Source organism: Athene cunicularia, assembly GCF_003259725.1.
Source record: "Athene cunicularia isolate RWA chromosome 12 unlocalized genomic scaffold, athCun1 chr12_part1, whole genome shotgun sequence".
Lineage (NCBI taxonomy): Eukaryota > Metazoa > Chordata > Aves > Strigiformes > Strigidae > Athene > Athene cunicularia.
The window spans coordinates 2,618,594-2,642,878 of NW_020799116.1; the positions used below are offsets into that span (position 1 = coordinate 2,618,594).

The window sequence follows — 24,285 nt, forward strand, 5'->3', positions numbered from 1 at the left end:
AGGTGGTGTCACCTGGTGAATTTAACGTTTTTTCACCTTCACAATGGGAGAGCTGGTACAGCAGAGGGAGCACGCGGGGAAGGCAGCAGGGAGCTGGTGCTTCTTTCCAGCTTATTGACAGTCAGGAGGCTGTTAGCTGGCACACCCGGAGACATTAAATTAGGTCAGCAATTGGCTTCACATGAACAAAACCAAGTGTTAACTGGATGTTCTCCTGTACGTAATCACCAGGACAGTGTACGAGGAATGAGCGGTTTCCCTTCACTCTCCCTGCCTCTGCCAACCCTTGCTTTCACACTCTCCTTCCCTCTGGTCCTCTTTGCAAGAGTTGCCCTTGGGCTTCTTCGAGTAGGGGACAGAGCAGGAGGACCACAGCTCTCTGGCGGAGGATGCTTGGTTTCTCACTGGTGCACAGGAGACACTGTGCCCACAGAGGATTTCAGCAGGATGGAGTCGTAACCAGTGTGATGCTGCGTGCCAGTCCTCTGCTTCGCTGCATCCCGTGCTCTTCCTCACTGACCGCTGCTGGGGGCCAGGGCTGCCCTGGGCCATCTCCCTGGGGAATCGGGCTCCGTCCCTCTGAGGCTGGGAAGCATCACCTTTGCTTCAGCCCTTGTGGTGAGGGCCAGGGTCCTGTTCCCTCTGAAATCCATTGGACTTTGTGGAGATTCGTTCTCCTTTCTACCCCACACAATGGGAAACGAGTTTCTGATTTCCTCCCGGTCCGGATTTAGTTGTAACTGCTTTGTTCTTTCACATAAATAAGTAGAATAAAATGAGCATCTAGAGTATTGCGTGACTGCAGATTTTCTGCTGCTGAAATCTGAGCAAAGATGCAGGATTTTATAACAGCTCTGTGCTGTGACATGGTACCTATTTGAAGCATTCGAAGAGCATGAATGGAAACACCAGCAAGAAAAAAGCATGTGGAGAAAAAAAGATACCTTTTGTCCAGACCACAACTGGTGAAAGAAATTGCATTAAGCTGTAGGCTTCCCTTTCAGGATAGACTTCAGCTTCATAAAGGAGTACATTTTGCTCCTAGAAAATTTTCAATAGCAGGTTTTCCAGTGAATCTTAGAAGACTAAAAAAAGTGTCATAGTGAAAAAAAAAGTAAATGATGAAAAAGTGAGAAGGGAGATGGCAAAAGTTGGAGGGAAAACTGAGAAAGAAGAAAGGACAAATGGATAGATGTTTAGATTACTACCCATACCCAGGGAAAAGTAATCAGAAAAAGAGGAGTCCATTAAAGACAAAGAGAAGAGTAAGATGTAGTTCAGGGGATTTTTATAGGCATTTTTAAGAAGAGAGGCAATGTGTGCAATAAAGGGAGCGGTATTATTTTTCAGAAAATGTAGGTATCTTGTTCAACGAAGCAGAAAGAACTTGGATATGAGTTAGGGACGATAAATGATGTCAGGTGCTCTTTGGATACTGGTGTGGCCTCGAGGGCTGCCAGACATAAAGGCTTTTTCTTCTGCAGATCAGAAAGACTTGCACTGAAGCCATAAGTTTGATCAAGGGGCTGTTTATTTTAATCGTGTATTGATTGGCTTAACCACACCGCTCCAGGAGGGAGGGAAAGCTGTCAACATCAAGAATTACAGCTTTCAAAGTTCCAAGTAATCCTAGGAAATGAGCCAAACATAATAAATGCAGTTTTATTCGGGACCTGATCCTACTACTGTTGAAATCAATAGCAGCTTTTCCATTGCTCTCAATGAGAGTAGGAGCTGCTTATTTGAAGAGCAGCTCTAATCGAGCAATCAGGGCAGCTGATTTTGAAATATTCATGAATATGAATATCAAATAATAATTTTAAAAAGAACCAACCCGCAAATGGATTGGCAGATCTAGGAAAGCTCAATTTTTTAAAGAAGGTTGACTTAAATTTCCAAGATACAAAAGAAAAAAATGGAAGAAAAATAAGAGAGATGGTAGTGTCTAAGGAGGCAGTGAGCTTAAGCAGGGTTAAAAAAATTAATTATAATGTGATAAACAGATTTCTTTCAGAAGTTATTGAGACAGAAGAGGAGAGAGCACTGAGAAGATGAAGACATACAGAATACACAGGCTGAACTCAGTTGAAAAGGGTCCTTGAAAGCAAAAGTAGTGGTGGTACACATCACACTGCAAAAATAGTCCATAAAATCTGCAGTACAGTCATTCCTCAGGCAGCATTCCCAGCAAGGTCAGAGACACTCTGAGGACGTACTTTGCTTTTAGTTCTCTAACAGAAGAAGAATCTAGAAAACAAATGTTGAGTTATGGTGCTAGTCAGCAATCCAGTGTGTTGGATCCCTATTCAAAGTCCATGTGCACTGACCAAAAAAGAAGTAGCTCCTTTGCTGTGGTTTCTGGTCTTCAGACGCAAGACAAGGCATGCATTTTAGCATGTGTAAATATTTACAAATACATATTTGTGTGTACAGGCAGACTTTGATTTTCGTGTCTCCATCAGCAGTTGGAAAACCATTGTTTTGAAGACTTGACTTTTAAAGATTATTAAGCGAGGTAGCATCCATGATGAATTTGTCTTCAGGGCTTCTCCTGGAAGGTGTTACCCTGTGTTGGTCACCTGTCTCTGGCTGTAAGAAGCTCGGAGCAGATCATTACTGTAATCCCAAAGCAGAAACTGAACAGTGTATTTTCAGATGTGTAATCCATGGGTTGTCTGTCAGAAAAAAATCAGTGGTTCAGCCGTAACGTGAGTTGTGTCTGTTCCGACAACCAGCGGGTCCTGATGGCTTTCCCCCATCTGCATCTCTCATCGTCTGATCCCTCTGCCCAGTGCCTCCCCCATCCCCTACCCTTCATTTTTTGCATGTTATGAAGGATTACATTTCAATGCCCATGTTCTGTAAAGGGTATGGGTTATCTGAGGTACAGGCTGTACGTGCAAAGAGACGATAGCTGTAGCACAGTAGATGGCCCAAGCTGGGTTGGCTGCGAAAGCGCTCTGCTTGTGGCTAATCTTTTGGTATTTTCAGCTGCGCGCCTAAGAGTAATCAGTCACGGGGGGCAGTAAGTTTGGGTTATTGCAGAGGTATTTCACGTAAGGAAATCTGTCCACCAGCCACAAGGGATAGATGCAGATTCTCCTGCAGAAGGAGAGGAGCCCTTGAGGTGCTCCAGGCCACACCAGGGAGTGGATGCTTGAGAAGTGCAAAGCACCTGTGCTTGCTCCCTTGTGCTATTTTTCCACGTTTTATCAGCATCAATTTGACGATCAATACCTTCATCCTCAGTGAATCAGGGTTTGTACCCGTGCATGTGAGAGCAGATCCTGGGCCTGGCCCAGTCTGGATCCTTTTTCCTCTTGCTTTCGGATCAGGCTGTAGCTGTTTGGCTGGACTCAGCCTAGTAGCACACTGTAAATGGGAGACTTGACTGCTGCTTTTTATTTATCTGTATTAAGTTCATCAGATGAAGCCAGAGCTTCCTGGGGCCATCCGAAGCTTCCTGGAGGGGGTACTCTCACAGGCAGATGTGGCTCCTGAAAGGCAGACATGTGTCTCCAGGAGGCAGACATATGCCTCAGACTTGGGTTGCTCCTTTTGGACTATGTGGTTGTAAGAGCATTTTCTTACAATATATTTCCTTGGGGGAATCAGATGGACTTAGATCTCGGATACCATCCCCACTAAGTGATACAGTAAAAATAACCTATTATTCTCCGGTTCTGACCTGGGCGGTGACAACATATTGTTTCAGCATCTCTGTCAGACTATTTCCCTTAAGAGATATTTTAACCTCACCCAGTGGGACATAACTAAAGGAAATGAAACTCCAACCCCATTAAGGAAAAAGACAATGCCTTTCACTAAACAAACTTGATTTTCTTGGCTTTTCTTCGCCAAGGAGAATCGCCTGTACCCCCCACCCTTGCAGCCTTTGTAGACAGTTCCTGTAATTGGGAATGGCTGGGTGGACACCAATGGTTGGCAGCAAAGGGGGATAAATCCGACATCCCTTGAACGTGACATGGGCTGGGACCACAGTCCCAGGTGGCCTCTTAACGTCAATTCCTATGGTACTGGTCGACAGTACGTGCCTGCCAGCCACAGCTGCCGGCCCTTGGAACACAATTGGGATTTTAGCAAGACTAGATAAGAGATACGCAGTAAAACTGGGCTGTTACCAGTTTTGTGCAGGGGTTGGACAGGTACTGTACTGTGCCCCACTAGCAAGAGCTGGTGACTTGCAACAGAGTTGTGGTGGTCCATCTCCTGGCACCCCAAAAAGCAAGCGTGACCCTTGAGGATTTGTCATTGGTGGGCTAAGGGAAAGATCAGGATCCCATCTTCACACTCCAGCTAAGGCTGAAACAAAGTTTACACTCAATAATTAGGTTTTCAAGCATGACCGTTCATTTGAGGTATCTTAAGACAAATTAAAAATCCCTTTTTAAAAGGCAGTCCCACAAAGTTATGAAGTAGGAGCTGAAAAGGCACTGTTTCACACTTTGTGTGCAGCTCATTAGGACAAACCACGGGGTGATCATCTTGTCCCAGGGAGAGCTAGAGTTTACAGAATCCAATCCATTGGTCAGGCTTGCAAACTCTGGTTAGAACTGAGTAACACCTGGGTCAAAGTAAATCTGCAGGCAAAAAGATTAGAGCTGGCAGAAAAACAAAGAACTCTGTGTCGCAAGATGAAAGTAGATTGCAAAAAATTGTGATCCTGGAAGAGTTTTTAATCTCGGAGGTGGCTAATGTCTGTAGGTCCCCTCATTTTTTTTGACATAAAGGTAGCCCGTGTGCCCAGTGTTCTGTTTCGGGGTATTTCTAGTATCAGTCCCCACGGGGAGCAGTTATGTTCCTATTTCAAAACCTTAAGCCTGCGGGGATCTCCAAATCCATACATCTCTGTGCCCTGTTAAGCAGGTTAATGGCTGTCCCAGCAGTTCACCAAAAAATGGTCTGAAAAACAAGAGTGTACCCTAAATACTGAGTTACTCTCTTGCACACTTTCTTCCCCTGTTGATGAGTGTTTCAGTAATAACCCCTGTGTACAACAGCTTCCATGAGAGACAGCCCGAATGCCCTCCATTCCTCAGCCCAGAATAGCCTGTTGCCTGATGGTTATGACATTCTCCAGCAAGATGAAAGATAGGGATTCAAGCAGCACAAATAGCTAAAGAAAGTGAAGTTGGGCGTTCTCCATGCCTGGTTGCTGCTGCAGTGAGAACAGGACATCAGCCACCTTGTAGGTACCTGTTGGAAGAAAAGTTTTTTTTTTTTTTTTTTTTTTTTTTCTTTCTCCCTCAAGAGATGACTCCAGGGGATGATGCAGGGTGGTACCTGTTTGGGGCTTGGAGGGAGATACAGATGTCCTGGGGAGGTTAGGACTACTGCGAATCCCTCTTGGAGGCACCCCCATTAATCTCCGTGCATGGTACTAGGAACACAAGTTAGCTATTGTGATTAGTTCCCCAAAGCAACTAGGTGCCTAAAGGCTGTCGTAGAGCTGGCTCTATCGTTTTTATTCAGTTACTACACTACTTTTTCCCATACCAAGTCTCTAACAGCAATCAGTAGGAGATATTGTAGGGGAATATGTGTCCTGCCCTCACACCCATACAGTGGGTGGCGATGACCCATCACCCTGTGATTAACTTTCTCCTTCTATGAGCTCTCTCTGCTGTTGGTCAGGAGTATTGCAGTTGCTCCTGTCACCTCTGTGCAGCCAGCAGTGGCCTTTTTCAAAAAACGGTAGAAAGTCATAACGGTTAGCATTGTGTAGATTAAAGTCCCTTTTTAGATCAAGGCCTGATAGGCGACTGCTGTCGCAATAGCTGCTTTGCAGAGGCCACCAGTATGTCAGCAGGGCGAATACCCGAGCTGCTGTGGTTGGCAAAACTGTTAGCCTTCTGAAACTTTCCGTGGTGGATGGAAAGATTTACGGGTACAGTGATGCATATCTATCTCAAAATCATGTTCGAATTAAAAACTTCCTGCAGAGCTAATGTCAACTCAGGTTTCAGGTCACTGCCACAAGCTGTATCAGGTTAGGGATCAAAACCAGCAAGCAGCTACAAGGGAAGCTTGCAGCTATCAAATGGGATAATCTGTAGCCTGATTTTTTTACGACTGTGCACCAGTAATGACATGTACAAGCAGAGAATGGTTGTGGTCTGGAATAAACTTGCTGGTTCGCCTGGTTCTGGTGAAAATTTCATGTGCTTTTCAGTCTCAAAACACCATGCAAAAATAACCAGTCAGATCCAGCTAAAGTCACTTGGGTTATGTGGGGAATGAATTGGCCTCATATGCTGGAGATCTGAGTTAACATAAAAGCTACAAGTTGTTCCTAAATTGTTTTCATTAGCAAACCCTGGATAAAAAGGCACTTTATGTTAGAGTAAGTCTTTGTGATACTGTTTTTTTGAACATCATAAATGATATATATAATTTATAAAACCAGCTATGGTTTAATATGCTTTGGGTTTTGCATCAGGTGACTCATGCCATCGACTTTTTAATTAACGAAGAAGCCATCATTCTGGGCAAACTGTTCAATTGCATAGGTGCATATAAGACAATAATTGAATATAAAGGTTTATTTTTGTCCCTTTATTGATGTCGAGGGAAAAGAGTGCAGTTATGAAAATGGAATAAACTGAAAAGATTCCTTCAGTTCCTGCAGGTTGATTAGAACAGATGACTTTCCATTCCAGTTTTTATGAATGTGTAGTTTTCTGAGAGCTTTATAATACTTCAGGGAAAGGAAATTGCAGGCAATAAATGATACAGGATGATTCAGGTTATTGGGAGATAGAGGAATAGGTTTTATCTGGAAAGGTGAGATTTACTGTTCTGCTGTATTTCACTTAAATGTTTGGGAAGGAATCAGATGCAGTGATTTGTATCTTATTATGGGCATGGAAACAGCACGAGATACTTGCTCAGTAACACCATTTGCTGATGCATTGTGCAGTCCTTACACACCTTGTGCCTGCAGGCAGCAGGTAGGCAGCGCTGTCAAAGCTTCGCTATCCCCTACGTGGCATTGCCCGCAGAGAGGTGACTGCAGAGTCCGGGGTGGTTTGGCTCTCCTGGTCAGTGAAGGTAGATGTATTTTCATAGCTCAGCTTGATAAACAGCACTGATTTTTATGGAGTGTATTTGCTTAAACAGTTGTTGCAGTGTTAGAGAGCTCTACCAGTAAAGACTGTTTAATAAACCCAGGATAATTTCTTTTTTTCTATGTAGAAAGCAGAAATATGGCAACAAAGGAAAAGCTTCAGTGCTTGAAAGATTTCCACAAGGACATCCTCAAACCTTCCCCCGGCAAGAGCCCGGGGACACGGCCTGAGGATGAGGCAGAAGGAAAGCCGCCCCAGCGGGAGAAGTGGGCGAGCAAGATTGACTTTCTGCTGTCCGTGGCTGGTGGATTTATTGGTTTAGGCAATGTCTGGCGGTTTCCGTATCTCTGCTACAAAAATGGCGGAGGTGAGTATTTCTTTATTTCATTCTCATGAATCAATCTGTCTGCCTTATGCTTACTCTTTTTCAGTGCCTTCATCCGATTTTTGAAAAGAATAATCAGACATCTGTTTTCTGCCTTCCTCACCAGTCTTTGGGAGAGATTTATTACTTTATTTTGTGTTATTTTTAATTTTTTTTTGTTAAAACTTAGTTATGAAAAAACAACAGCAATTTAAAATTTTATATTAATGAACCTTTTCTGCTCTTTTACTTCTGCTACAATTGAGTCTGAGTTTTAACCATAAGGTACACTGTTAATATAGACTAGTAGGATTTCAGATGAGTGGATTTCAGAACAAGAGCATTCTGAGCCATGTGAAACTGTTGTGTACATAACCCCATTGTTATTGCAGATTTTCATTTTAAAAAGGTAAGAAAATGCCCTTTCCATCTTAATATACCCATTCCACTTGCAGAGTTTGAGTATGAGCAAAAATACTCCAGAATAAGATTATTGTATACTGATATTAAAGTAGCAAATATGTTTCTTTGTTTATATATTTCTGTTAACACTTTTTAGACTATCTTGTGTAAAGTCACCCACTTAATCTCAATTCTGTGCTATGGTATTTTCTCAACAGGTGCATTTCTTATACCTTATTTCATTTTCCTGTTTGGGGGAGGTCTTCCCGTGTTTTTCCTGGAGGTGGTGCTAGGACAGTATACCTCTGAAGGTGGAATTACATGCTGGGAAAAGATCTGCCCTATTTTCACTGGTTAGTACATCTTGTTGTGCTTTACTGCTTCAAGACACCTCTGTAAACCATATGCAGCAACACTGTTCCCCTCATGTCCATTAATTCAGCTATTTGTTGTAGTAATTGAGGTATGATATTGGTTCCTGGAAAGGTAGAAGTCAGAGAGTCTGAAGGACAAAGAAAGGTATTGATTTTGATGCTATCATCTTGTTAACTGGCAAAACTGCTGATAAGCAGGAAAGAAATTGCATATTACACCTTAGAAAGGCGATTGCACATTTTGTTCACAGGTATCAGAGAAAGTCTTGTTTCAGAAGGCTAGATGGCCTTACTGAAAGCCTCTTTAAATTATTATTCTGGTCTGGAAGTCAAAGTCCTTCTGCCATATGAAAGCTTATCATTGGCATCATCTGTCTGTTACTGACACAGCCAAAACCTGGACAGCATTTTTGGGTAGGATTCAGGAACAGGACTTTTGTCATAACTGAGCAGGTCCTGGCAACCAGGCATGATGGTCTGATGTTCTTGAAGGGCCTTTGCTGGTGAGTGAAGAATCACTCACTGCTCAAATGAATTATACAAATGTTGCTCTGGAAGTGAATTAAGATGAAAAAGGAAAAGCCAGGTTAGCAAAATTACCAAGGATGCCCATCTTTGTGAATAAATTACCCTTTACAGCGGGACAGCACTGGCAGAGTCGTTTGGAATAATTGCACTAAACAGAGCAGCACTCTTCAAATCCCATTTGGAAAGAGTGGGCACTTCACACTGACGTGTCTCTAGCTCTGCCACTGTTGCTGTTCCAGGCATTTCTCTTCCCTTATGTCACCCCAAGCAGAAGTGGGGGCTTTCTCCCTGGCTCACACTCCCACCTAATACTCTGAACACAGCTGAAGTTGATGTAATTGTGCTGTTTTAGCTCCATTTTCTTCCTCCTCCTCCCACTTTTATGAAGTCTTTTTTTTTTTTTTTTTTTTAGGAGGAGGAGGAAGGAACATTCCTTGTTTAAATAGCAATCTCCCAGGCATCCATAAAGAGAAATTGTAGCTCTAATAATGTGACGAGCTGTGTATCCAGAATGAAATGCAGCTGTACAGAATAAATAATAGTTGCTGTGCTTGTTTTCACCTGGTATAAAAATAATCTCTGGTGGTAAAGACTCCTGCTGCAATAAGGTTTGAAATTGTAAAATATGAGGCAGGTATCCCAGGTGCTAGGGTAGCCAGCAGAGTGATGTTAAAGGGAACCTTGTAGGCTTTTCTTCCTCATGTAAGAATTTGCTCTAAGTTTTTAAAGGAAATATCTTTTTTTTTTTCCCCCCTGTTATTCCTAAATGACAACTTTGGAAGCTTTTTGGAGCTAAAAGATTTTCAGTAGATGAGGGTTTTCAGAGTCCTTTCATCTAAAAAAATAGTGACTGCTTCTGACTTAAGATGTAATATAAATCTGCCAGTAGAGCTAAACTGCCGAGCTAGGAGAGAGATACCAGACTCAGGAGAACAGCTGTGTATTTTAATTAAAGCCTGCACCAGAACAGCATTCTGCCACCTCCCGAAGTCATGTAGGACTCACCCTTATCTGCCCATGACCCTGCTTTTAAAAACAAACAGGGAACATTTTTTATCGTCAAATATTGATAGCAGAGTTAAACATTGATCTAATTAACCATAACAGCTACAAAAAAAATATCATGCTTCCTTTGAACAAGTGAAATTGGGGCAGAAACAGCAGCTTTGTTATTGACAGCTTTGGAATTTTCCTTTTTGACTTACTCAATTTTTTTTTTTTTTTTTTTTTTTTTTGCACAATAGGCTGAGCCGAGCCAGTCGCTGAGTGGTGCAGGGGCTGCCCAGCCGAGCTGCCTCCGAGGAAGCTGGCTTGGGGGACAGTGTGACAAGAATGAGGTTGCCCACGTAGGTGCTTAAGAAGTGAGGTGGTGTAGCTCCCAAATAAGCAAAGCATGATGCCTTGACTTCCTTCTACTAAAACTTGAAATAGCTGGGTTAGTGTTAAATTGGGTAGTACCATGCTGCAGACCTCCCCTCCAATGTCAGCAAACCCCAACCAGAAACTCAGCCCTGAGTGCCAGCTCTGTAGAGATGGTGGCAGGTCTGTGCTTATGTCAGATTGAGTTGAGTTGCACTGAGTTTCCATAAACAGTGTGGTAGAGCAGGATATGAGTCCACAACGCAGTGGGAATAGCACCAGCTCCACGAGATCACAAGGCGCCCTAGCAAGAGGCGTGTGTCACACCTGCATGTGTTTTTTTTCTCTCCCTCTCCCGTCAGGAATTGGTTATGCTTCCATAGTGATTGTGTCCCTTCTGAATGTGTACTACATCGTGATCCTGGCCTGGGGACTCTACTACCTGTTCCAGTCATTCCAGAGCGTCCTGCCGTGGGCACACTGCCACCAGAAGTGGAACACGCCGACCTGCGTGGAAGACACTCTCAGGAAGAACAAAACACTCTGGATATCACTGAATGCCACTAACTTCACCTCTCCTGTCACGGAGTTCTGGGAGTAAGTACACCCTCTTCCTGGTGTCTTTGGGACATTTCAGTGGCATGCCAGAGATCAGGCCTGGGATTTTATGGAAGCCCTGTGGGTAATGTTACATAGGAAAAGAGCATTACTTTGGGTGTCAGTTGTTTGACCTGTGTTTGCTACCGGTTCTCACCCATCTTGAGACAGACTGGGAAGTCTGGGAGTGGTGGAGGAAGGTGTTAGATATGTAACTGCGTTCATCCTAGAGCTTACAGGGAGCCCAGCACAACTTCTGGTTTGGAAGAAAACTTGTTTCCTTCTTGGTTGGGATTCTCTGAATGCAGCATGAGAAAAGAAGTAATTTCAGATGCTGTGACAGCAGGGATTTAGAGTGGAAACAGTGACAAATCACCACCTTTGTGGTTGCTTCTCCCTCTTCCCCAGCTGTTAACATTTCCAGTACACTCTGTGAAGTTATAACACATCTCTTATCAGTCTGACAATGAGACAAGGCATTGACCTCAGCAATAAAACTGACAGAGGTGGTGGACGTTGTCCTGTACTCTGGGTTTCTCAGGTCATCTTTGTTACATCATTTTTCTCTGCAGTCCCTAAGGAGACTGCTTTGCCAGATGCCTTCATTTCATCAGGCCTAAACTCTTTATTCCCATTTCTCTCTTATTTTTCAAGTTGTAAATTATATTGCATAACCTGATTTCTGAACAGGTATGACCTCAAATCTCTGTGTGTTTATACAGGCATCAAAACATAGCAGCAGGGGAAGACACCTGTAGGGAAACTTAAATCCAAAGGATCTACAAGTAGCATAGGAAGAAATTTTTTTTTTTTTTGTTTGCTCAGATGGTCACTTAACAGTAGAAATAGTTTCTGGCCCAGCTTGGCTTTTTCAGCATGTTTAAAGTCCAGATTGGTCCCTGATCAACTTGTACCTATTTCTCTATTTTTTAAAAAGAAGCATCAGCCAATAGTCCCTGCAGAAAGGATGTTCATGCTTGAAGATATTTGGCATGTGTTAGGTTTATATAAAAAAAGAAAATTATTAATTTGTTACACAAGAGCCAAAATACAAAGGGCAGACTGGATCTATAATGAATGATTTGTCAAAAGGCACCAGTGACCAGTGTGAGAGGGGGGTGCAGGCTGTAGGAGCAGTCCTTTTCTCCTTTTCACTGTGCCATGAGCACTGCATTTCCATGCTGAGTGGCAGATACTTTTCCAGGTGACTTCCTCCCATGTAAATATGGAGAGAGTTGGAAAAAATTTGTTAAATGATACCTTTGGATATTTTAGGGGAATTTAGATGCAAATTGTAGTAGAATAGGAAGCAACTGTCACTCCTTTGGATTCTCCCACCATGCCTTTGTGACTGAGGACCTTGAAGCCAAATGAGTGGCTGGCTTGGTAGGATGTTCAAAGGTCTCCTCAAGGCCTCCCTAAGAAGCATGAGTCCACAGTGCTGCCCCTGAAATGGAGTTGCTCTCCCAGAACTTCAAAAGCACTGTGTTGATCATCAGTTTTGTGCAGTAATTTTGCTCGCAGGTCCTCTTGGACCTGGGATCAGCCGTGGGCTTAGCAGCCTCCTGATGTGTCCATGGGGTTGTCTTCCTGCTCCAGAAGCTTCTGCTCCTGTAATGCGCAGATTTATGGGCCAAGTTGTCTCCCTGCAGCCCCAGGTGGCATGTCCACTTCAGGGGACTGAAGATGCCATAGCAAAAGAGAATAGGTCTGGGGATTGGAAAAGGGGTTGTAAAAGAAATAGTGGGGGCTCCAGGACCTCGGGGGACACCAGAGCTTTCTGTGTAACAACACAGCGGGTATGTGGTCAAGGGTCTTATGGCAGGGAGCCTGTCCCCATGGGAGCACATTACGGGTGAAGCTTTTAGTTAACTTTCCTCTAAAAGAAAACAAGTTTTTGTCCTCAGAACTCCCCTGCAAGCTGAACCAAATCCTCCCGTAGACACAGCCCAACAGATGTAGTCAGGCTGGAAGTGCCTGAGGCTGGAGGACAAATCCTTGATCCTCACAGCACTTTCCCCTTCCCTCTGTCTTGCCCTCTCTCTTTCTGTAGCACAGCTGGATGGAGCAAAGGTTGCTCAGTGATCAGTGCTCGTGTGGGCAACTCTCTTGCGTTTTGCAGGCACTTTAACTTTTGTCCTCATATAACAGTTTTAACCGTGATGAAATGAACTCTTCCCTGGAGTCATGCTAGGGAGGAGTTTGGCTCCGTAATCCTACTAGTACAGACATACTGTCCATAGCTCACTGTTTCATCATGAGTGAAACTGCCCTTAACGGAGCAAGCTGCCTTCGGGACTCATGGCACTTACAGAAGTATTAAAAATAGCTGTTCTCTCTGCATCAACAGCTATTGGTGTCTTAAAGTAAGAACAGAGATCATGCAGAACTGTTGTAATTAAAGTTGCATAGCTTTCACACGGTGCAGGCACTTAGTATCCCCAGGTTTTCCCCAGCTGTGCTACTATTCTTTACAGTTCTTAAATTAAAAATAATTTGAAGATATTTTAGGTACTTTGCCATCATAGACAATGCCAGCTGCCAGCCAGGCAGCTACCCACATCGAAAGGACAGGTCAATAAATAGTCTTTAACTGAAGATATCCATCTGCTTTGTGGCACAGTTAATTCAGGGGTTTGTGAGTATTTGGTTTCTGAAACCCAATGCCATTTTTATTGTGGGACATTTATGTCGTGTCCTCATCAGTACTGCTTTGTAAAACTAATGCTGCCCAGATACAATTGACCACGCTGATGCATTAACCTCTTCGTGTTGAATAACACGTGTCCTTCTGAGCCTGGCTGGACATATAGTACAGCCTGACATTTCAGTTCATTTGAATTAATGTTCTGTGCAAATCACATGCTTGCTTGAGCAGCAATAAAAGGGGGTTAAGCAAATCTGGCTTTGTATCAGGAGACTTACCTCTTGGTATTATCACATGCTTCGTGTCTTAGTTCTAAAGATTTTATTTTGAGGTCCAAAACCTTAAAGGCTTACACATGTATTAATACATAAGGGATAAGTGTTATGGGATAATTATGGTTGAACAAAACCTCTGATTGTCTGGTGCTGGCCAAGTGTTTATAAATATTTGGTAATCAGCAGACTTTATTCGTTCAAATCCCAAGAAAGACCATCACATGCTGATGGCATGTAATCCCAAAGGGAGCAACACAAAAACTAAACAAAATCTAGGGCAGCTGTCTCTGCCTTAGGGGCAAACTTGAGTTTTAAAAATTGTTTCATATTCTCCTTCTAATATTCTGGTACAACTGATTCAGTGTTAGTTATTCTTGTCCATCCAACACGAAAGGGTGCTTCGCCTTTCCTGGTACAAAAGGTCCTGTCTGCATTCGCTTGATTAATGAGCTGGAATATCCTTCAGGGATTGCATAACTCTCCTAATTTTATTTTTGTTTATGTTCTACAGCCAGTTAAAGCTCCTATTACATTTCCATATTGCACATCACTAGAACATATTAGTGTATCAACAAGGTTCAAGAACTCATGTTTACAACAAATGGCCCCAGCCTGTTGTCCCATTGATTATATATGATTGACAGTTAACGACAGCATCAAGGCTATAAATTAGAATTAGTAACAGCTTCGTATATAAATGCCATGACGTTAGTTGAGCGGGCTTGCCTGAATCTAAGCAGCAGTGTGTTGTGTAACAAAACTGCAGAGCTACCAGCATAGCCTGGCTTGTGCTCCTTCCTGAACTTGAATTTTCAGGGTATCCCATATCCAGGTTGAGTCCTTCTGCGGCAAAAATGAGTTGGTTTAGATTTCATGAAACAATTGTAACGCTGAGGGTCCCCTGGTAATTCTGAGTGGATTCCTCGAGGTAGTTGGTCTTCGTGAGATGAGATAATGCAGGACAGAGAAAGCCAGCACATCACTTAGTGCACTTGCTGCCTCACCACAGCAAAGTAACATGTCTGGCTCCATAACCCACTGGGGTGCCCTCCAAAAAAGCTTGAAAGCATTGCTGGGACAAACTCTAGGTGAGGTGACCACTTGCTTTTAGTTCCCTAATAAAAAGCGAAGAAGTTGTAACTGAATGCATTAATAGAGCTCCCTGTTCCAATAAGCATTTGCAGTTAATTATTCATGGCTTCCTGAGAGCTGCCTCTATAGGTTACCTTTCTAATATGAACTGCCCCTTAGACTGGAAAATTGCCATTTATTTTTAAAAAAGCCACAGAAGGTTGCAGCTGAACTTTGTCACCTTATAAATATATTTTCTTCTTTTGTATACGCACAGCAGGTTTCCCCCCGGTTTCTTTAGGCTCAGGTGAACCAGGACTGCAACTTTAGGCCAAATATTCATTACCGAGGGGTTTCTTGTCACTGTTCAATAGCTGTGCTGATTAGGGCAGACTTATCCTGTCTGGTGCCATTAGTCCTTTTCCATAACAAAATACACACATGTTCGGAGAGAATAAAACATTTGGTGTGAGAACACATTCACACAGGTAATCCAAGTGAATTTGGCAAACACAGACACAAAAACAGATGGGTGAGGGTTTGAGTCCTATTAAACTAGCCGACCCCGTTTTTTTTTTTCCAAAAACTAATTGCAGATTTTTCATCGGTGACTTCATTTGCTATTATTTCCATGGTAATAGCAAAAAAAAAAAAAAAAGAAAAAAAAAGTTTAATTAATTCAGAGGAAAAACAAACCACAGTGGTTTGTCTTGTACTGGATCCACACGCAAAGCTGTGCTCGCCACACTGGGCCTGACCCTGGTACAGCACCCAGACTGCTGTGGGCTCAGCTCTCCACAACTTAGGTGAAGGAAAGTGGCTGATTTTTATAGCTGTCTGAAAATAAAATTTAATTAACAATTTGTTAGGTAGCAAGGTCATTTCTCTCATCTTGGGGTAAGGCATTTCTGTTGTAATTGAGGTCAAGCTTCTCCTTGACTTCAAAAAACCTTGCAGAAACTCTTCAGAGTTTAATAGGTTTGTTTGCAGAGTTTTAGCTGAGCGAACAGTAAGAAACAGTTTGTTCTTTCATACATATTTGACAAATGAAGTAAGTATCGGGTATGACAAGGTCTTGTCCAGTGTGTGAGGACAGTGTATGTTGCACAAAAGTAAAAAAAAAATTAGTTTTAAATCAGTATTTAACAGTGCCCCATGGCTATTACCAAAAGAGAGAAACCTTAATGAATTTTCACCCTCGGGAACAGAGGATTTTGATGGCCAGATGTTGCTTCCTTAAGACCCAGCTTAGGAATTTCTTTTTATTTAACCTAAGTGACAGAAGAAGTTTACCAACTATCTCGAGTTAGCTAAACAAGACCGTGCTGAGGGCAGACAGCAGCACGCCCAGGCACTGTCAGGGGGGACTGAGGGGGGAGAGCCGCTAATCCAGCCTTCGCCCCGCAAAGCCGCACAGCGTGATAGCTCCCAGCGTTGCTTTTTCCCTTCCCTTCTTGGGACAGTTTTTGCTAATGAACTGAAAAGGAGGAGAAACACATGGACGCAGGCCCGTTGCAAGTGTCTGTGATGGAGACATCATGTGCAACGCTGCCATGTGGCTTCAGAGCCAGGGCTCGTGGCAGTGCCAGAGCGAGCTGGGCTTGCATCTTCAAGGGAGCAAATGTGAAAGCCACAGTGCTCTGAGTAACATATATAAAATACAGCTCTTTTGTTCTTTCTTACCTCGTGTTGAGGTGGTCACTGGCTGCTAAAAAGAGCTTAAAATTAAATGCTGTGCAATCTATTAACAAAAGTGTACCACAGGCCTAGGTGTAGGGCTGCAAAGCTCAGCTTTCCTCACATAAGCCATGCTGACTTAGCAAGCAGCGTTCAAAGGGCAGGGATCTGCTGCCCTACACACCATCTCAGATCCTCACATCACACATACTCTCAGCCATCGCAACCAGATTCTGCATCAACTGAGCTCCTGCACCTCTCTCTTGTTTTGTTTCCTTTGAAATATTCAGGCGCAATGTGCTGAGCTTGTCCTCAGGAATTGAAGATATTGGTATTATCAAGTGGGATCTAGCACTGTGTCTTCTCCTCGTCTGGGTGATATGTTTCTTCTGCATTTGGAAAGGAGTTAAATCCACTGGGAAAGTAAGTGCTCTTTACCCTTTTTATAATCATTGCAGTTAACAGATGTTAGCAATACTAAGTAATGCTTTGTTAAGGTATTCACCATTTCCTGAAAAAAAAAAAAAAAGACCTATTTTTCCACTGAATAAAAGAGGGATTCAGATTCAACTGACTTTCAGAAGTCATTGCCGGTGCCCAAAATGCTTGTGAGTCAAGTATTCAATTAGAATGGTACCAAGAAGCAGATACAAGCACGGTTTGAGTACTGCTTTGCCTCTCTGAGGACGAGCATCCCGCTGATGCATGTCATGAGCGTGGAAGGTCTTGGGCTCATGATGTGTGGTGCTCTCTGCTCCCCGTCGGTGCTCTCACACCAGCCGAGTTCATTCTCAGTGCAGCGGGGTGGATGTTAACATAGTTGTGGTAGGGATGTTTTAAGTCAGTGGGAACTGGTGGATGCATAGCATTTTTGAAATGCCGTTCACTTACAGAAGAGCTCTGTGTAGACACCGAAGACTAAACTTGGGTACTCATTTAGAAGCACTGTCCTTAACAGAGATCCTGGATAGTTTGAGGTTTTAGTCTCATCGTGTGCTCTTCAGAATCATGTTTTTCTCTAAAGGACAACAGTTAAATCATTCCTGAACCTCACCCTACTCCTGTGCAAGAAACAAATTACAGCAAATCTTGGCCAATCACTTAACAACATAAAGCATATTATTGCACCTTGCATACAGTAGTGTTTTTAAACCTATTTTCATGAGAAAAGGCTTTTGAAGCCATTGCATATGTGTGGCTCTTAGCTGTTGGTTGAGGCGGCATTTCAGGTAAGTCTAACCAGAGGCAGAGAGATCTCCAGATAATAAGTTCCCACACGTTCCTTGTCAGCTAGGTGGAGGGAGCAATCTCATTAGTGTCCCACCTGATTAAAAAACCACAGCATGAACCCATCTTTTATCAGCCCTCAGAGATGTCAGGAAGAATGAGCAATTGCAAATGCCTCAACTGCAGAAAAAGCATCATTTAGCAGTTTTACCTTGTTACACACTGCAGAATCAACCAGGAGACAAAACTCCATAGGAAACCAGACCTCATTAGTTCCACTGTTGACTAAACTACTCGCTCTACTGTCGTTTCTGTCTTGCTTTCTGTGATTTTTATCATGGAGCCTCATTAAAATCATGCTGGTGCCTTACCCTGGCTTCTGGCCAGCTTTGCCCCAAAGAACAGCTTCCACACCTCTAAAGTACACCTTGACAAAAAATGTTTGCTTCTCAGTTCCCTCTGATTGATGTGACCCAGTGAGGTGATTGTGTAAGTTTTATAGTAAAGGTGAACGCAGTAAATCTCCCGCAGTAGCCAAGTGGAAGCACACATTTCTGCAGAACCTTTGGCGAGCCTGGTTTCTGCTCAGTGCAGGTTATGGCAGCACTGAGAGATTATTCCGAGCTCCCAATAGTACATCATTTCAAGCCTGCGTGAAGGTAACAGATTGAAAACACGTCTGTTAAAATCAGTTATCTAAAAACTTGTGTTTTCTGGAAAGCCAGCAAAATGGCCTCATTTCTAAGACAAGACGGTTGGTAGGAATTTGCAGCCTCCTCTCTGCAGCGTCTGAACTCGTGCGGGTGTAGAGCCAAAGCCCATCAAAACCATTGGAAAGTCTCTGGTTGACTCCATTAACTTTGGGGTCAAACAAAAGTAAACTGTAAACTCTAATGGAGGGCTTGAATTATGTGAGAAGGCTAGTTTACTTTAGCAGATGGTTGTTTATAGCACTTCCCTGCTTTCCAGTGTGTTAATGGCTCTTTGGAAAGTGGAAAAAAAAAAAAACAAAAAAAAACCCCACATCGTTTTTAAATCTCATAGTAGCATTTTGGACAAATAAACATGAAATCATGAGAAAAAATAATAGTTGTGCTTATGCTTTGGATAATCTGCTTGATCTTAAAAATTCCTCCAGTGTTACGAGAGAATCTTTACCTGCAGCACATAGTCCACTTTCTGACTGTTTATTCAGTTCTGCAAATACACCAAGGCATATATTTTTCTTGTCAGAAAACTTCAATTTTTCATAGGCCTGGCTTATATTAAAAAAATAAGAAATCGCAGAAATCCCCCTTTTACCCTTCTGGTTTTGGTGAAACTGGGCTAATGTGTAGTATATATTATTTGTCAGTGGAAAATATACAGATAATTCAAGGAGAGAATTAAAAAGGACATGTATGAAAAGATTTCCTTTTCATTTTATGAAATCAGTCCAGCTCTGTGAATTATTATGGCAATGCAGGCTTTGAGTTCTCGTCATTATTCTCGGAGGACACACTTAAGAAGAAAAATGGTGCATCCCACGAGCTTTGCTGTAGTTAAACAAATTCTGGAAAACAAAAATACATTTTAACTCATGGCAGCAAACTGTAATTACCTGGGGGGATCATCTGACTCCATGAAAAATGCCCTGTCTTGGACAGTAGTGATTCTTGACTGTAACACAGTGGTTATATAAAAAATGAGAGAAAGCACAGATGAGCAAAGAAAACAAAATGTTAGAGGTCAAAAAGCGTTGGTCTAAAGATAGAACTGTCAAATGCAAGCTCAATTAACCCTCGCACTGGAGATTAAAGCAAAGAGCTCTTTCATCAAATGAATGAGAAGATAACAAGAAGCAGGCTGTTATTAAAAGGGAGTGGGAATAGAGGTTAAAGATAATGAAGACATATTCTCAAACTGGATGAATAGAGCCTTAGTTTCCAATAATGATGTTGCTGAATAGGCAGCAAGGGCACGAATGAAGTTATGGGACTGGAAATTACCACTGTTGAGGCTGATGCCAACCTGAAGGGCTTCATGCATTCGAGGTGATGGGAAGGGGAGACACAGGAGCATGGACTGAATTATCTTCGTCTCTGAAAGAAGTGCCTTGTGAAGTTGCCTGCAGAAGCAGTAGTGAGGCTGCACAGCAAGATCAGAGGTAGCAGCAGAGCTTGCAAAACAGTTTGCAAAATAAAGAATGAGGTAATGCTTCAGGCGCCCTCAGTGAGGAAATCTCTTCAGCTTCCCTGTCAGAGGTGCACTTGTCATCTGAGGACAAACAGGGCAAAGGCAGAATTTCTAATGAAAGTCATGAGTCATGTAAAATCCTGCGTGTTCTCTGCCTGAGTGACATGGGCACTGTCTCTGGGATTCTGGAGGAATTAACGAACCTGCACTGCCTCCAGGCCTGAAGCAATAAGGTGGTAAAGACCATTAAACTCAAAGTAGACACAGAAACTCGGATCCAGTCCTTGTTAGGTATGAGGAGGCTTTGAATTCCCACTGCCGCATCTCTCTTGATTCTGGAGGTGTAGCATTGACTGACAGATTAAACTTTTTTTTTTTTTTTTTTTTTTTTTTTTTTTTTTTTTTTTTTTTTTTTTTTTTTTTTTTTTTTTTGTATTGCCAGGTAGTGTACATCACTGCCACGTTCCCATTCATCATGCTCCTTGTTCTGCTCATTCGTGGTGTGACCCTGCCTGGAGCTGCAGAAGGCATCAAGTTTTATCTTTATCCTGATATCTCACGGTTAGCTGACCCACAGGTACAGACCCAGGAGTGGGGAGCAGGATCATTTCCTATGCAAAGGGGGATGGTGGAGGGTGATGGTGGTGATATAATGGCAATAGATTATTTTTTTTCCGTGGTCTTTAGAGGTCCAAATATAGCATGAACATTAACGCTGGGTTATATTTTCCAGAGATCTGCTTGAGAAGGTCACTGTTATATGTGTTAATGCATCTTTCCATGTGTATGTATGTGTGTGTATGCGTGTGTATTTTTTTTGTGTCAAAGGACTCTGAGGCTGTAGACTCTGTCCCGTTATACAATCTCAGCTTTCTTGTTGGTAAGGTAAGGGAGATGCATTTTTTTAATGAGGATAGTCTTTAGTTTCAAAGGAGAGACTCGTGAGCTTCACAGATGGAACAACAAGCAACAACTGTGAGTACCAGTGTCACTAAGCTCCCACTGCTCAGTAGGAGGAGACTGGGAAAGAAGTGAATGAAATAATAGAATGAAAACCAGGCAAAAGTGGAGAAAAATGCTTTCTGAGGCACAGGAACTACTGTTCACTTAGCCCTGGCTAGTGGAGCTAGACTTACTCTTTCTGTATAGGCTGTGATTAGATAAAGATTTCTGTCTGTGCTCACAGTGCAAATATGTGCCACTTGAGCAGGCCAGCATCATTTCAGCCAATAATGACCATGTGAGAAATGCAAAAGAAATGTGATACCCCCCCAAAAAAAAGAAAAAAGGGAATCTTTGAATATAACAAAATGTTGGTCACAGTGAGAGGGAAGAATGTCTGTCTTTGCTGTTTCCTTCTAATGAGTATTTGGTTAAAATAAAACTCTGATGATAACTGAACAGCTGAAGTAGGAAAAGTATAATTGAAAGGAATATTGTGGAAATTTGGTTCATTCTCTGGTCTTGCCCTCTTTGTACAAGACACTCTCTTCACAGGAGACGTTAGATTTTATGAATGAATCTTCTTTTATGGAACTCTATCATTTTTATGATCTACTACTAACCCTAAGCCCAGAGCATCAGCCAGTAATGTAGAAGAGGTTCATGTGAGCTGGCAGGCCCCCTCCCACGGTCTAGCAAAAGCAGCATCTCCAAGGAGACACCAGTCAGCAAGGTGCTGGGAAGTGATGGTGGGAGGGAGGAGGTAATGGTCTACAGTCTTAATTCTCACTTACTCAAACTCCTTGGTGGTTTCTACTGGTGTTAGCAGGCTTGCATTAGCAGAAAGAAGCGAACAGATGGGATTCAGTGGATGCATTTTGATAGCTTGCTATGTATTTACTGAGAAGTTGATAATGTGCTGTTATTTTACTCTGTATATGTTGGGGTTTTTTTTATGTAATCAGGAGAAAGAACCATGTGACCAAGATCAGATACGTATCTTATAAAGTGCATTGTATTTTGCTTGTTTTCCCCCTACCCCTATGGCTTTTTATCTTGCATTTGAATGGATACAAAAACAACCAGAAAGCTAGAAAAATAAACAAACTAAATGCACAAACCTGTTTCTCAAGCTTTTCACATCCTCAGTTTAGTGACTGTCAGCTGGTTCCAACTGAAATGAGTTACAACAGAAATGAGCAATGTCATAAATACTTCTGCATTTCCTATTGCACTGAAACACATTTATCGTTGCACCGACAGGAAGGATCAGCTGAATGACTAAAAAACTAGAAATACCGAGCATCTCTGGGGAGGGGATACAGGAACTGTTGAAGAGATGATGTTCTTGTAGGCTCTGACACTAACAATTTTCTTTTCCCTGTAAAAGCCAAACTTGCAAATGTGGTGTTCTCTTTCCCTCCTTCCCCTGTCCTTTAGCTATCACCCTCAATGGAAGCAATTATTGTGTTGATTTTGCATAGTTTGAACTGTGTGTTTGCATTGAGTGTTGCAATGCAACGATGCTGGTAATAACAGTCTTTCCATCTTTCCCTTTAGGTCTGGATAGATGCAGGGACACAAATCTTCTTCTCATATGCAATCTGCTTAGGAGCAATGACTTCCCTGGGGAGCTACAACAAGTACAAATACAACTGCTATAGGCAAGTTTCCATCCAAGGGGGTTTAGTGTTTTAGCTAAATGATGTAAATAAAGTAGGGACAATGGGTTAATTTTTTTTTAATTAACTTGCTCCATGACATATGTGTGACTTAGGGACTGTTTGCTGCTGGGATGCCTGAACAGTGGTACCAGTTTTGTGTCTGGCTTCGCAATTTTTTCCGTCCTGGGCTTCATGGCACAAGAGCAAGGGGTGAACATTGCTGATGTGGCAGAGTCAGGTACGATGGTGTTGGTGGCAGTGGTGGTGGGCACTGCCGCCTAGCGTGTGAGCAAAGTTCTGCAGACTCAATCAGCTAACATCTAAGCAATAAAAACAGAACAAGATTTCCCATAATCTCCAGAAAAATAAGTGCACTGTTGATTCGGGCTTTCATCTAGAGCAGTGAGGGTTAGCTGGGGTTGTATTGTTTACTCTGTCTTGATTAACAGGGCAGCGACCACATTTCCTAGAGTGTTCTAATCCGTTTGCGTTGAGGTTAGAGTTAAGATAAACCACACCATTATCCAGGGTCCAGAATGCCATTGATTCGAGAATTTATTCCATCCTTCTTTTCAGACTACCTTTATTTTCATCCAAAAGCAAATAGCCAGTGCTTGTGTACTTTCCGTAGCTCAGCTTTGCTTGCTCGCAGCGCAGCACTGCAGTGGGGCTGTTACCGTGGCCTTTTGAAGGGATATACCCAGGTATACTCCCACGTCTCACTGGAAGGCAGGAGAAGTTGGAGAACTCCATCTCCTGGGTTCTGTGGCCCGTTTCATCCCCAGGAACTCTGGTTGTTGCAGTCCTGCCTTTGTCCTTTGTAGCTTCAGGGTGAGGTTGACAGAACTTTGAGAAGTCCATTTTAAAACTGGATGTACACTTAGGTTCCTCCCTCATTTCAGAAGTGTTCTTCCCATTAACCTCCAGCTGCACACATGCAGCTGAAGAAGGCTAAATCCTCACAGCATGTGAACGTACCTCAGACAAAACAGATGACTTTTTTTCCTCTGTGTAGGTCTTGTCCATGAGGGCAGGTGTGACCATGTGTTTTCACGTAGAACAGACAGATTAGATGGGAATTACCATTCAGAAATAATGAGTCAGGCCTCGACAGCCATGAGGCTTAAAGCTAATCAGATTCAATTAATAACAGTGTCACCTGAGTGCACTTTTGGCATTTCTTTCTGATTTTTTTTTTTTGAGCAATTTTAATTCACCTGCATAGTATTTAAAAGCTTTCCTCTGCAAATATGCTATTAAAAAGAAAAAGTCAATATATCTTCTAATCACATGGCTCTGGGAGTTAAGTCTTTAAGAAAAATAATGCCTCACGTCACAAGGGCTAATGAAAAACTAATGACATGTGTGGCACTACTGGATTCTTCGGTGGCTGCAATTGGCATACCTCTCGCAAGTGCAATTAGTTAACGGTCTTGGACGTAATGCTTATTTTGATTGGAGGTTGATTGCTTTGTTTGAAAACAAGAAGCAAGGGAATAATCCTATTGAATGAATCATAAATAGCCCCCCCCTTTTTTTTTTTTTTTTTTTTTTTTTGATTTGTAGGTGGATTAATTCCAAGAGTAGAATTGTTAAAAGTATTTCCACATTAGGTTTTTTTATCTGGTCAATATTTATTCTACTTTTTATTATTAAATCTCTAATAAACAAGCAGCTATATTCCTGTTGCTTGACATTTTTAGAATTAATTCTGTAGCAACGCTGGTTTGTTAAATAATGTTTAAATACAAATTAACTAGCAGACTTAGTGTTTAGGTAGCATTTTTTCAACATCTCAAAAAGAGTTTTTTAAAGGAAGGATTTTATAGCTTAGAGGGGCAAAGAAGGCACTAATTAGCTTCCAAACTTGGCTTTCAACTTCTTGCATATTTTGC

General features: G+C 42.4%; 1 protein-coding gene across 3 annotated transcripts in view; it reads left to right on the top strand.

The window, feature by feature from the left end:
• Positions 1-24,285, top strand: part of SLC6A6 (solute carrier family 6 member 6) — a 48,918-nt gene that overhangs the window by 12,353 nt on the left and 12,280 nt on the right. For all 3 annotated transcript variants that reach the window (XM_026857359.1, XM_026857358.1, XM_026857357.1), the window contains 7 exons: positions 7,216-7,455; positions 8,073-8,207; positions 10,478-10,712; positions 16,673-16,805; positions 20,227-20,361; positions 22,287-22,390; positions 22,504-22,628. In XM_026857359.1, coding sequence (XP_026713160.1) covers positions 7,227-7,455; positions 8,073-8,207; positions 10,478-10,712; positions 16,673-16,805; positions 20,227-20,361; positions 22,287-22,390; positions 22,504-22,628 — 1,096 coding nt within the window. In that variant the 5' untranslated portion in view covers positions 7,216-7,226. The remainder of the gene's footprint in view (positions 1-7,215; positions 7,456-8,072; positions 8,208-10,477; positions 10,713-16,672; positions 16,806-20,226; positions 20,362-22,286; positions 22,391-22,503; positions 22,629-24,285) is intronic.